At 42.5% G+C, this 14,470-nt stretch overlaps 1 protein-coding gene across 2 annotated transcripts in view; it reads left to right on the plus strand.

Annotated features, from left to right (window-relative positions):
- KIAA1671 (KIAA1671 ortholog) overlaps window positions 1-14,470 on the plus strand; it is a 64,835-nt gene that overhangs the window by 16,667 nt on the left and 33,698 nt on the right. For both annotated transcript variants that reach the window (XR_005953073.1, XM_041410005.1), the window contains exons 2-6: window positions 3,393-3,521; window positions 3,783-5,421; window positions 5,985-6,078; window positions 7,518-10,718; window positions 11,481-11,603. Coding sequence is in view for 1 of the 2 variants with exons in the window: in XM_041410005.1 (XP_041265939.1) it covers window positions 3,836-5,421; window positions 5,985-6,078; window positions 7,518-10,718; window positions 11,481-11,603 (5,004 nt within the window). In the remaining variant the exon portion in view is untranslated. The remainder of the gene's footprint in view (window positions 1-3,392; window positions 3,522-3,782; window positions 5,422-5,984; window positions 6,079-7,517; window positions 10,719-11,480; window positions 11,604-14,470) is intronic.

Here is a 14,470-nt window from a genome sequence, read left to right on the forward strand (position 1 = left end):
GACAGAGGGGCAACCTTTTGTAGGAGGGATGAAATAAACCTTGGTTTATGATCATTGCTCCCAGTAGCTCCTGTGGCTTGTTGGGCCAGGGGAATGTACAGAATCATGGAATCCCAGACTGGTTTGGGCTGGAAGAATCCCTAGACGTCATCCAGTCCCATCCTCCCAGCCACAGTCATGGACAAAGCCATGTTTTCAGGAGCTGATAATATATGTTGTTATACAAACTTCTTGTATGTACACAATAAGGGAGTAGATTTTTTATACTGGGAGCAGATTTGCTGATGAAGTTGTATATAAAGAAGAAAAACTTCATGTTTATGAGGTGCTTTTCTGTGGAGTATTTTTAGTGGGTATTTGCTGCTGGAGCCAGGCTTTCTGCTTGATCTCCATGTCATAAACATATTTGGTTTTGTTTTTTGTTTGTTTGGGTTTTTTAATAGCAGAGACATTATCTTAGTGGAATTTTTATGCTTTCCACCCTTAGAGAAGACAGATGGACTTGTTTATCTGCTGCAAGGTTCAGGGCAAGATTATAGATGATTTTGCTTTGTGTCATTTAAAACATTCTTGCTTCTGAGCAAGGAAGTTGGCAATAGTCACGTGATTCATGGTGGAAAAATTATCTGCAGGCTGTTGCTGTTGCCTTAATAGGCTTAAAGGAATTAGCAGTGATGTAAATAATAGTTGTGTGTGTGGTGGGTGGGCAAGTGCCAAAGCGAGGGCGTGTTTGGGGTGCAGCCCTTCCCAAATGATCTGCAAAAATAACCCTGAGAAGTGAATAATCCTTTTTTATTTCTTACAAGGAAATTGTTGACAATTTTTTGCGATGATCTTTAATTAAAAATGCAGGCAACACCTGAGGGCATTAAGATTTGAGGGGACCTGGAGCGGTGTTTGCATTTGCATCTCTGTGACACCCTGTGGTGGCTCAGCTTGGCCCAGGAAAAAAAAACATCCCAGTCGCAGGTGTTTGGAAGCTGAGGAAGAGGAGCAGCAGGGAAGAGCCAGGCCTTCATATGCCAGCCTTTCTGATAAAAAAAGCAGGAGGATTTCAAGAGACATTTCAGTGCCATTTATAATTTCATTTGTGTGCAGAATGCGCCTGCCACAGCCAAGGGGAGCGTGGGCACTGCTTGGGAGGCACGGAGAGAAACAGTGCCCAGAAATGGGGATAAGGTGCCCAGAAACAAGGACAAGGTGGCTTTGAGGCTCTGCCACACAGGATGGGACATGCAGGGGCAGCATGGACAGCTTGGCTGACTGTCCCTGGGCGGAGGAGGTCAGGGAGGCAATGACATGATGTAGCTGATGGTGAGGGATTTACAACTGCAGTAGTACGATTACAGTAGTATTACTAAATATTAATAGCCTCTGAAATCCTCCTGCAGTTCAATTTACAGTTGATCTTTATAAATTGCCCCAAATTTTGTATGTTGCCAAGTGGACTAGAGGTGTTTTATTAAGAAAGAAACAGGTTTATCTAAAACAAGATATGTTTCAAAACTGAGACACAGTGTCTGGTGTATGTTACACTTGGCATTGATGACATGATTCCTCTTTATCAAGTGTACTTGTATCAAGGAGCTTTATCATTTTCAAAGTTGGGTGATTATTTTTCCACTAAATTTTTGTTCTTTTTCAAACACTTGTCTGTTTGGGGCCACGTATCTGTTGTAGGGTATCTGAATTTAAAATATGAAAACTGACTTGGCTGGATTATGTAGGGGGAAAATGGGGTCCTGTAAAGGTGGAGTACAATGAAACTGAGGAAGGGGTAAATTTTGTGTTAGGAATATTGGCTGGAGAAGCAAGTTGTACTCTGTTACCAGGGATTAGGTCCCACATTATAAATTCACTGCCCTGCGTTCCATTGAGGATCAAGTTTTAGTCCATTTAAGAAGCTCTGTGCCCCCTTCTTCTTTTCCAGAGAAACAGGGACTACAGAATGATAGGAGAGAATTTATTCTCAGCTACTGCAAGACCAATGCTGTTTTCACAGCTGAATTTTTCCCTTTGCAATGTTGCCTGTGAGCATCAGCCTCATTCCAACAAGTTTCCTTTTACAGCACCTCCCAAACCTTTGCATCCTTGGAATGTGAGAGCATTTTAATCGGATTTTGATGGTGTTTCTTAGGGCGAGGAGTGGGAGAGGGAGGAGGACTTCATGGAGATCTGTGAGATGGTGGAAGGGGCAGATTGATGTGGATAAGCTGATTGGGTTAGTGGCTATTTTGGAAAGACGAGGTCATGGGCTTGGGAGGAGGGAGATGGCATCAGGGATAAGTGGTTGAGACAGAACTCCAAGTGGATTGGAAGATGAAAGAGAACGGACAAGGTGAGTGGAGTTCATTCTCCTGCCTGAGAGAGGGAGCACAAGCAGGGACAAAAATAAATCCCTCCAACTTCAGTGCCAGTGTGGGCTAAGTCTGGTCAAGGGAAGCTGAAGGTGAAATAACCACTTCTCCAGACTGCAGACTCAGGAAGGCAAGATTCTGGTTGGGTTTTTTTAATAATCACAAGCAGGAAGCTCCATATTCCAGGGAATCTACGAATAAGTTTATTTGAATGGTAAATTCACACCAATATAGGGTCCAGTGAGTGAAGTCCAAAACTACCCCTTTAGAGGCTGCCCAAAGGAGACAAGAGAGTGGCAACACAAACTTGGACCCCTGGTTATGAAGTACAGTGTGAGTTTTCTAAAAATGAAGAGTATGACAGCTTTTGAAGGAAAAAATAATCTAACCTTACATAGCTGCCTGCATCTGCTACGAGTTTAAATATACTTCTGCTAGGAAAGATTCAGGTTACTTCTTGTAGCTGAAATTCTAATTACTGCTGGTTTTCCCACTTCTCTGCAGTAAGAATATAATTAAAGCCAAAGCTCTTCTCCTGCCTTTGCTAGCCAGATACAAAACTGCTTTGTCATGGTAAAAGTTCCATTTTGATGGAAAATCAGCCGTTTGCAGGTCAGCTGCTCAGGTAGCACTTCACAGACTGCTGCCCCAGAAAAGAGCTTTACAATAGAAAGTAAATTACAGTAATTGAGATTACAGTAATGCAAAGCTCTGTGTTTAACCAGTGATTGGCAGCACTTGAATATGCAAACAGTCTTACCTAAATGTGGTTTTAACTGTTCAGATTTGTTGTGTCTGTTGTGCAGTCTGAATTATTCCCCCTTCACCTTTTAGTTACACCTTTCAGTGGTAATTTCTTGTAGATTGTTTCTTTTTCAAACAGCCATTAAAGATTCTTCTGCTTTTTACAGTTGCATGAGGTCACTTTTGCTTGGGTACCAGCTTTTTCTCCTTAGAATACTCTGGATTTTTGTCCCACATGGCATTGTCTGGGTATGTGCCGCACCTGAACTGGAATATTCTGCTTATTTGCAGGTGAGGTCTGGGCAGTATCTCTGGAGTGATCACATTCCCTGTCCTTAATGTGCCCTTGGTGACCAAGCTCTTGTTGTCGCTATGAGAAAAGTTTCAGGCCCTATGGATTGGTTGCAGCAGCAAATTATGGTAAGTGGAAGCCTGGAAATTTGTAGGATATATTTATTTCCATTGTATTTGGTTGTTGGGCCAAGTTAGTAAATGATGGTGTTTCTTGCCTTTTAGAGAAGGAACACTATGTCTTTCAGAGTGATAAACTCTGGGATCAGCATATCTGAAAGGCACCTTAATCTGAGTTTGCTTCCTTGTGAATTTATATGAGAATGATCTTATTTGATGTTCATGCTGACTCTACATCAATACTTGCATTTTTCTTTTCTTTTTTTTCAGATTCTTTTCCCTTGCTGGAGTTTTTCAGTTCTGTTGAGTGTGTAATTCCAACTATGGCAACAAGAGTAGAAATAAATTCTACTTTGGCGTCTTTGACGACAGTCCCTGACCTAGCTGAGCTCAGGGCTGAGGAGAAGGCACAGCGTGTGTATGTCAGTGTGCTTTCAGATGCCAGCAACAAGGCAAAGGAGGCCTCAGCATCCCTGACTCTTGAAGAGAACAAGAAATTTGGGAATTCCTTGAGATCTGCAACGATGCCCTCGCTGGGATCAAGGCCCAGACTTTTCCCAAAGCCTTTTTGTAAAGAGAAATCCTCGGATACTTTCGCAAATGTCAAACCGCCCGTCCCAGCCTTCAGATCCAGCAGCATGGTGAGAAAGACCACTGAGGAAACGTCCTCTGTGAAGGTGCTGAGTGGCAGTGTCCCTCCCTTAGTGGATCAGAAAGCCATTGGCACTGAAAATCAGGCTGGCAGTGACATGGTGACAAATGTGACTTTCTACACGGGGCCCAGTGCCAACACAGTCATTCTGTTTGAGCCAGGGGGCCCCGAGCAGACCAAGCTCAGCCTAACCCAGGAGAAAAAAGCTCAGGAGCGCAGGGGATTCACTGCTCTGCAAAGCAAGGACCTCCAAGGCTCTGGGAAACCAGCAGACACAGCCAGGAATCCTGATGGGGCTCTCCATAGGCATATGTCATTTTCCTCCAGTCTCAGACCAGAATCCTGGAGCTCCCTCAAAACCGGTGAAAAGAAAGATGCTCGTGAAGTTCATGCAGGGGAGAAGAGCAATGATGATGCAAATAATCTCAACAATAAAGCTGATTTCTCTGTTGATATCCAGCAAAGGGCAAAACATAGACCAGTGTCTGCTATTTTTCTGGAATCATTAAGAGATCAAAAGCATCATGCTGTGGAAGCTACTGAGGAAAAATCTCCTATGGAGAAATCTGGGGTTAGAAAACCAAGACCTTTGTCCATGGACCTGACAGCTAAATTTGAACATAAAGATCTTTCTTCTTGCAAGAAGGCTGGTTCATCCCACGAAAGCAAGGAGAATGTATCTGTAATTGCTTTTACTGATGTGGGTAGTCATGATCAGTCTGAAACGGGGCCAAAACACGAAGAAACTGAACTGAATAAAAGCAGTTCTTCTAAAACAAATCTGAAATGCAGTAGTCAGGACATTGGCATCCTAAGTAATGGGAAATACACCTGGGAAACAAAACTTAAATCTAAAAGTGAACAAATGGAGACAAAGCCAGAAATAATTATTAACTTGCATGGTCCTGAAAGAAGCCCTGAAACAACCAATGAAAGCAGAACTAATAAGGGGGGGAAAAGAGCAGATCAGAAGGAAACGTACACGTTCCTGGGCTGTGAAAGTCCTGCAGCTTCCTCAGAAAAAGAGAATAATATTTTAAGAGGTAGTGTTAAAAAACACATTAGTTTGTTTACTTTGGAAAATCCTAGTGCCACAGTGGATACAGAGATTCTCCCAGCAGCTGCTGAGAAGGAAAACAGGTGTGTGACCATCCAGCAGAGGATCAAGGAGCTGACAACAGAAAATCCTGAGGTTAAGGGAGGAAATCTGCGCCGGTCACTGCAGTCACGGCCACTCTCTGCAGACTTAACCAAGATGTAGGTTGCAGAGAAATTCTCTTTAATCCTCTTGGCTTCATGTTCTTCAGTAAAACTTGCTCTCTCAGTTCAGTAAAAAAAGCTTGATCATTTTGCTTCCACTTAATGTGATTTTTTTAGTATTATTCTTAAGCTCCTTTCCTGCCTTTTTTAATGGGAAAGAGAGAAAATTAAATATATTCTGACAACAGCTGAAAAAAATGAAGCTGTCAATATTGTGACTTTTACATGTAAGTGTAACTGTCAGTTAGAGATATTATGGCTTGTTGTGCATATCTAAATCCTTTATTATCAATTAAGATGCATAATTAACAATATTATTTATAGTAACAATAACTAATATTGTTGTATTAATATTAATAATTAGTATATTAATATTTTGGAAATTCCTTTGGTCTAGATGCAATTTAACCACCAAATACAGTCATTTACTATGAAATAGTGATGTTTCTCCTTTAGGAAATGTGATTTGATGAATAATTTCTACCAGCCTGCTTTGGTAGGAAGCCACCCTGCTCACTGACCAGCTGGTCTAAAGAAATAACACCAGTCCTTTGTTTTAGGTTTTCAAGTCTAACATCAGGGGGTGAAGCAAAGCCTGAGAAACCTGGGGAGGCTGGAGCTGACTCAATCCACGACCTGCAGGAAAATCCAAAAGTAAGGAACTGGCAGCAGCTGGTGGGCTCTGTCTGGCTCTTCAAGGTCCTGTTGTGTGTGGCTTTATCAATCAGTGACTTTTTAGTGGGTATGGAGATTATTAGGGCTGACACAACCCCAGTGGATCTGCTGGTGTGAGTTTGTCTTTAGGATGTGCAGAGAAAAGTTCAGGAGTGTTGTGTCAGCTGAGTTTGTCAAGCTCTGTGTGCACACTGTTCAGTGTAGGAGTGGTAGAGAGGGAAGAATATTTTGTGCTCTGTTTTTAAGGGATTTCTGATGTATGAAACCCCAGTGAACTGCCTGTGGCTGTGGTGGGTTTGTGCAGTGATTAGTCTTTATTTTCTCCAAGCAGAGCATTCAGATTGTGCTTTCCTGCATCCATTTCCCAGCTCCTGATAAATCTCAGCCTGGACCTTGGTCGGTCTCCTCAACAACATTTACCTGAGCAATTTAGACAACAGAGTGTTCCAGGGAAAATGGGGATTTGCTGTGGAAGCTTTAGGTTCTCTCTGTTTCTAAGCAACGCTTCAGTGTTGCAAAACAGAACTTCTCTGGTGACAGTTCTTGGTAGAGGAGATTTAATGTAGTTTAAGGGTGTTAGTAGTGAGTTCTTATTGCTTTTTTCCTGTCCAAGATAGGAATATATGGTAAAGAAAAGCTACAGGTACAAAGTTTCCGTAGTTCAGTGTTATTTTCGAGGAGAACAATTTGTTTTAAAATGAAAATCTTTCATTAGTGGAAGTGCTGTTTTCAGAATCTCACAATAAAGTAGGATTAAAGAAATTAGTTGAAGAGTATAGGTCAGACCTTAAAATTTCCATTTATAAATACCTTTAGTGTTAATTTTCTGATGTTCTTTAGCTTTTTTGAAAGGCAATCTTAAGTCAACTCTGAGTTTTAAATTTTAAAACCTGAATAGAAGATTGAACTCCTGTAAGACCTCTAGTATTCTGATTCCCTTTATTATTTGCATGCTGTGCTTTTTCAGCAAGTGCTATTAAAAATACCACCTTTTAGGATGCTGCTTATATTTTGCTTGTAGATAATAGTGAAGCATTGGTAATAAATATTAATTTCCATCTTTCCTTTCTTACTTTGGCTCCGCTTAACATTTCTCATAGCTGAGCAGCTCCAGCTGTGATATTTACTCAGATCTTCATGTTCCTTGCAGTTTGACCATGTAACTGGTTATTAGAGAGATAATTCTGTTAAAATCAAGATTGAGGAGCTGGAGCTACACATTCCCTTAGGTTACCTTGGTCTCAGTGGAGTTTGTGTTCAGGGAATGTGGATGTCTTTGACTTGTACAGGCTCTGTTGCACAAAGTAGGTGCAAGTAAGTTTTAAAATAAACGTTATTACACAGCTTTAAATTTTTAAATTTAAATTTTTTGAATTTTAAAAGAAACTGAAGATAACTGTTGGATTTTGTTGTTCCAGAGCAAGGAGCTGAAGCTCACCCCTGGCACAGATTTCACCGAGGCGTTTGCTCCTGGGAAGCCTTGGAAATCTCGGCAGGTTTTAAAGATAACCAATAAAGCTGATCAGCTGGAGAGGAAAGGCAGCTTCCTTGGAGATGGTCAACATTTCTCTCAGCAGAGTGAGAGTTCTGTCTCATTCACAAGCAACTATGAAAAGAAATTAAATCCAGCTCTTCTGGAAAAGCCCTTCATTAAAACTGTCCGGGCCACCGTGTTTGAGCACAATGTGCAGAAGCACAACGTTGTTGCTGAGCATTGTGGGGCTGATCCTGCACCAAAAAGGAACCAGGAGCCTGAGGCAAAGCAGGACCTGGTGGTTTCAGGGCACAGCAGACGCTCGTGGATGGGAGAAGGGGAGGAAAGCACCACTGCAAAGGAGCATCACAAACAGCCTGATCCATCAAAACATCCAGCACATGTAGAGAAAAGTCCAAAACCAGCTCCTTCAAGTGAAGACAAGAAAATGAGTCCAGGAATTGTCTTAGAAAAATCTTTCGTTGAGAAAAGTGAAAAACCCGCTCCCAAAAATGCTGAAGATTCTCAAATTTACCAAAGAATAGAGCCCAGGTATGAAATCTTTCAGACTTGTGGTGAGAGGGCTCTTAGTGAAGCCATCACAATGGCTTCTGAGAAAAAGGCCATGACACTCAGAACTAGAAAGTCATCTGTGAAAGAGAATAAGACTGATGAGGACATTGTACCTACAGGGCAGTCGGTTAAGACAAGTAGTCACACTCTTTACTTGAAAGAAGATAATGTTACTTCAGAACCCAGAGAGGCAAAAGTTCTCACAAGCAAGGCTGTGTTGAGAGAACCTGCTGGTTTTCTCTCCAGTGAATGCACTTTACCTGAACAGAAAAGAGACTCTGATAAAACTGATCCTGAGCCACTGTTCATAGCTGAGAAAATACCTTATTCCACAAACAAAAGTAAAGGTTTGGGAATGAGTGAAAAAGTCAGCAAACTACATGCTGAAATTAAAGGTGGTAAGAGTGAAGTGTCTTCTATAGAGAAATCAGAGAGGATTAATGTTGTGAAATGCTCTTCTGAGAAAAGGAGTTTCAGGGCAGGTGGGACAGACATCCATGAATTCCGAACCAACTTGGATCGTGAAGTGATTTCCACAAGTGTCAACAAACACGGGGCTCAGGCTTCAGTGCTCACAAGTGGGCAATATTTTAAATCTTCCAGTAGCCACCCCCCTGATACAAAAGGACTGAATGTTACTAAAGAGGAATCTGGGGCCTTTGAGTTGAGGAAAAGTCTGGAGTTAAACTGCAAAGAGCAAGACTTCAGCTTGGCTTGTACAGCTCCTGAAAACAACGAGAAACTCCGAGGAGCAGATCCAGAAGAGAAAGTCAGGAGAAGCAAAAGTAGCGTTTCTGACTTGAAGATTTCTGAAAGGTGGAGGAGGAGGACCTTGCCTCAGGAGTCACTCAAGGTGGAAGAAGTTGTGTGGCTCACTCCTGAAAATATCAAGAAGCTGAGCCGGACAGATTCATTGCAATTGAATGAAAATTTACTTAAAAAGAAAAGCAAAAATATCAAAGATGGGGTGGAGGGGAGTGAGGCTAACCAAGCTGTTCTTGGCAGTCCTGATGATTACATGAAACATCAGAGTTCTGTCTTTGAGCCAAAGGCAACTTATTTTGCAGTGACTTATCAGATTCCTGGTATCAAAAAAGAGAAAAGCTTTGTTGGTGCTCCCAGTGCAAGTGAAATTAATACGGTTTCTGGTTCAAACGAGGCAGCAGCAATTAATCTGGACCCTGTTTTTCCTGGAAGGTCCAAACCTTTATTGCAGCAACCAAATAAAAACGTGACAAGTTCAACTTGTAGAGAAGACTCCTGGGAAGCACGTATTAGCAAGGATTGGGTGAAAGAAGATGAAAAAGATGCTGTTTCCTCCAAAAATGTTGGATTTGGTAATTTTCATGTGTCTAGGAAAGACAACCAACAACATCACGAAAAAGGTCTGGATCATTCTAAAGAGAAAATTATAGATGTTGATGCTTTCCTGTTAAAACATGATCTGGAAAGTACAGCTCAAGCTGATCTCAAGAGTGGCAGAAGGAAAATCTCCTCTTACCACGAACCCCGGTCCCCGCCACGTTCCACGCAGGTGCGTAAGGACAGTGAGCTGGGCCCCCAGAAAAGGAGTGACAATAATTCTGATCTGCCTGGAAGGAAAGCTGAGGATGGGTACAGATCCCAAATTCTCGATATTGATGCGCTTATGGCAGAATATAAAGAAGAATCAGCAAAGGCCAGTAAAGTTCAGGAGAAGCTTTCTGAAGATCTTGGCTCACTGAGTAGGGAGAGATCAAAGAACAAAAGAAATGTGTCGGAGAGAATGACTCTTACCTACAGCTGGAATGAGTGGAAGAGTGGATCAGAGCACTGTTCAGTTAATAACAAACCAGGTGAACGTGCAGAAGAGCAGCACAGGCCAGAGAAACTAATCCTAAATGAAAAGAGCAAAGAGAAACTGGAATTACGGAGCCCTGAATTTGATAAGCAGAAGTCCAAGGACAGAAAGGTCAGCCCTCCTTACTGGGGAAGCCCCAGCAGCATTTTTCCAGACAAATTTGTAAATTCACCTGTGGAATTTGCTAGGAAGAAAACTTTCATTGTTGATGAGGATGAGGAAGTGAACTTGACCTCCAGAAATCAGGGTGCAAAATTTGTAATTGAAAAGGTACAGCCCATAAATGCAGTGAGTACAGAGCAGAGGCTGGAAGTCAATCTGGCCTCCAAGCTGTCCCTAAAGGCTGATGATGGGCTCTTGCAGAAGAAGTTGGTGACAAAAGAACAGTTCTTTGAGGTGTCTCCAGAGGGTGATTGGAACAAAGACATAGTGAGGAGCTCTACACTGAGAAGCAAAGACAGCTCAAGTAAAATGTGTGAGGGAGACTCTTTCAGAAGTAAGAGCGATTGGAAGGGCTACATGTCTGGGTTTGGGACTGTCCCCGCGGATCTCAGACGATCCTACTCGGAGAAATGCCGCCAAGGGAGGGACAGCCTGCCCCTCATGCAGGAGATGAGGGCGAGGAAGGACCTGCATCGATCCAGGCCAAGCTTCCCCTTGGAAAGTGTGGATAACTCGTGGAAACACAAGGTGGCAGCTCAGTCAGAGCCATTCTTCCATGAGGATAAAAAGGTATTTTCAAATGTTAGCCGTGTGTGTCATGTCGCTGTAACTGAACTTTTCTTTATTAAGGATTTTGTTGTGTCCTTGTAGCACTTCTCAGCACTCTGCAGCAAGGCAGCTGATCCATACTTTTCACTAGAATTAATTTCCTTTTGAGTTCTCTTTTCTTGAGCAATGGCTTTTGCACTAGATGACCTCATTTTTGCTTCAAGTCTAGAAATACTTGCTGATGTTTTTGTGGAGAGCTTGAAAAAGTTTTTAAAAGTGTGCTTATTATTTTTGTAATGCTGTGAACCTGGGAGTTTAAATTGTTAATTCTGCAATTTTATATTTACTTGAAAAGAAGTAATTTGGGTTTATTTTACGAGTTGTCAGCAGTGATCTTTCTGGACCTCTCTTTGTTTTTTTATCTTTATCTGAAGGAAGCAAATTTTATTTTTATTTTTACTGGGTGAATGGCCTTCATTTGTCTGTGACACTCCACTGCTTTCCTGACCTGGGTGAAAGGCAAGAAATTCTCTTCACACAGTGACATGTGAATGAAATCCAGAGGTTGGATTTGGTTGGAAAAGACCTTAGTGGTCCTATAATTCTGTGATTAAAGTGTAGAATGTTCGTGGCTATCATGTTTTTCCATTTTGTGTTTTCAGCCTTGAGTTTCCTCTGGTTCTGTTTTTTTTTTTTTTCCCCCCCAAATGGCATTCTTGGCATTTTTTATATATATGTGCATGTGCATATATATTTGATCACATTCCTATCTGTATTTTACAGGCTCCCAGGAAAGAGTGGAGCAAGCAGAGCTCAGACAAAACAGAGGGAACAGACTTTTCCTCAGTGTCTACACAGAGGAGCCACCACAGTTTCTACAAGGAGAGAAGAGCAGATTTTGGGATGGTATGTGACCCTGGAGGAGGGGTTTGGGTGGGATCAGGGAGCTGCAGCTCTGTTTTCCTTTTGCAAAGGTCTGTGCGGGAAGGATGAGTCTGCCAAGCAGAGAAACATTTGCTGGGGGGTTGAAGTGGTGAGGCTGCCCCTCCCTGGGATCCCACCCCAGTGCTCCCTGCCAAAGCTTCCAACACGAAGCCTCAGCCTTGCAGCTTGTTCAGTTTACTTTCTGAGTGAAGAATTTTCATCCTGAACTCAAGATGGCTCTAGAGCATTACAGTTTTTGTTGTCTTCTCAGCTTGTGCAGACAAATAGAACTGTGTGCCAGCCTGAGAAATCATGAGTTTGATTGTCTTTCTGTTGGCAGCACGTGGAGAAATGTTTCTGTGAAAGATCACAGCTGACATTTTGGGTGGTTTGGTTTGTCTCTAACACACAAATTGTGAGGTGAATTCCTGCTTGATGATGTTGGGTGCTGTTCTCCTCAGTTTCAGAAGGATGTCCTGACTTTAGCCCCTTAGAGAAATTTTATGTTGTGAAATAGCGTCCTACATCCAGCTGTTGTTCTGAAATATGAAACAAAGTCTGGATGCATTTCCTGGGGAAAATTTTCCCAGTGTTTCCTGGGGGAAATAGAGCATTTGGAAAGTGGAGACTGAAGGATGTTGTCCCATGAACTCTCCCAAGGTCACACCTCCCCTGTCCTGTCTGTGCCAGCACACTCTGCAGTGAGGTGCTGCTCTGCCCTGTTCTGTCATGGCTCACTCTGCTGTTTGCAGCTCTTTAGCAGAGAGCACACAAAAATATAAAAAAAAGAAAAGAAACTCAGTGTTTTCTTTCCTTAGAGAACACCTAAACCTATAAGGATTTTAGGAACAAGTTTCCTAATTGGAGTTCTGGAAGTGGGCTCAGATTGTTCTTCAGTTCTAGTCTTTAAGCTTCATGGAAGGTGTCCAAGGGCTGATGTCCCTTTTTTCTTTCTCATTCTTAGCATGGTTCATTTTAAGGAATTTGGGTTATTGACAGAATGGGCATTTATCCAACCCCTAAAAGTGATGTGCATTCAGCTTATAGTGCAAATATGTGAAGGTGGTGTTGACCAGGTAGGAAATGTGGGACAGAAGGGCTGTTGGAAGTAATGCTGGGGTAACTGAACTGTTCAGGTGCTGTACTCAGATAAATACAGCTGCTGTTCTCCAACTTCATTGTTAATTGGGAGGTTACTCAGAATAATCCTTCACCTTCACCAAGTGTAGCCTGAGACAGGAAGGGAAGGTGGGAAAGGAAGACTCAGCTCCATGAAAAGAGAAAGCTGACCTGTGTGCCATTCAGTAGGATCCGAGTGCTTTGCTCCTTTGTGCTGTTTTGGAAATGCTCCTCGGGGTGTGATTGTTGAGCAGTGCCATGGGAGCCAAAGGACAGCCTGCTCCTCCTGGGTGTCAAGTGTGAGTGAGTGCTTGGAAGGAGATTTGACTTGCATTTGGGAGGTGGAAAACACACCACACTGATGTTTTCCAAAGCCCCACAGAGGTATTGCAGAAGATTATGTAAAACCAAACTGTTTATTCTGCACCAAGGCTATGCCTTTGTTTTCCTTGGAGAAAACAGAGATTTTGGGTGCGGAGTCACAGCTCCGGGTTCCAGCAGCGCGTTCCAACACTCCCCTCTGCTGGAGACACATCCGAGCTGTGTGAGGTGGACAGACACGAGGGGTCAGGAAAGAGCCACGGGAGCAACACTTGAATCTCCTCTTTCCCAGAAATCCCAACGCAGTCTGTATTGCCCTTGGTGCAGCTGGAAAGAGGGATTAAATGGAAATGTGACATCGTGCTGCTGTTTGCTTTGAATGGTTTCTGGACTGTGTGGTTGGGAAGTTTCTTCTTTTTTGCTTGTGGCTTAGTGACAAAATATATTCTCCAGTCCATATTGCTGGTCAGTGAGGGTATATTGGTATTGTCCTAGTGAGACTGAGTGCTCAAAGTGACAAGCCTTGTTGTAGAATAAACTATTCCTTTTGATTCACATTCACCACTAAAGCAGTGAAGAACTGATATTGATACCCTTTTATATTTGCCAAACAAGTGTACAAGAATCAGTTTGTTGTATTATTCCATGTATGTCTGTGATAGTAAACTGCTTGAATGGCATTTTCCAGGACAGCTGATGAGCCAGCCAGGTTCTTATGGATAAACACAACTGCAAATGGAAGCAAGGTGCAATAGTATCATTTTACCTCTGGAGAAGCCATTTCTTTGTGATTATATTCCAGAGAATGTGCTTGTAATTAGGCTTTTAGAACATTACATAGGATGACTTCGAAATCAACCATTGCAAAATACAAGTGGTAATATGGAATTGGTGTTTGAAATTGCAAAGGATGATACTTTGGAGATTTAACACTTATCTAGATCACATTGTTCAGCTACTTTAAGTTTGTATTGATTAAAAAACAGAGTAAGGCTTTTACAAAGATTCAAGCATCACTGCTGGACTGTCATCATCTGTGGTTTTACTATGGCTGGTACTTCCCTCTCTTTAACCCTGTTGCAGCACAGAGTAGGTATAAAAATTAAGTTGAGTGCTTTGGACAGCGAGAGGTTTCTCTCACTCACTCATCTGGAAATCTCAGAGACTGCAGCAGGCTCAGGGCCTTGGGCTCTTGTAGGGATCTTTTCCTTTGGACCTGGAATGCAGGTGAAGGGACTGGTGTGAGCACTGAGCAGTCAAACCCTCTCTGGCTGGTACCTGTGGTTGGATGTGGGCTGTTCCCTGTCAGTGCCATTCCTGCGCATCCAGGGGTAGCCACAGAGCTCAGGAGGTGTTTCCATAAATTGTGTGATGCCATCAGAGCTGACGCTCAGTCACAAGCCTGGATT

Source organism: Onychostruthus taczanowskii, unplaced genomic scaffold (genome assembly GCF_017590055.1).
Source record: "Onychostruthus taczanowskii isolate IOZ18803 unplaced genomic scaffold, ASM1759005v1 scaffold32, whole genome shotgun sequence".
Taxonomy (NCBI): domain Eukaryota; kingdom Metazoa; phylum Chordata; class Aves; order Passeriformes; family Passeridae; genus Onychostruthus; species Onychostruthus taczanowskii.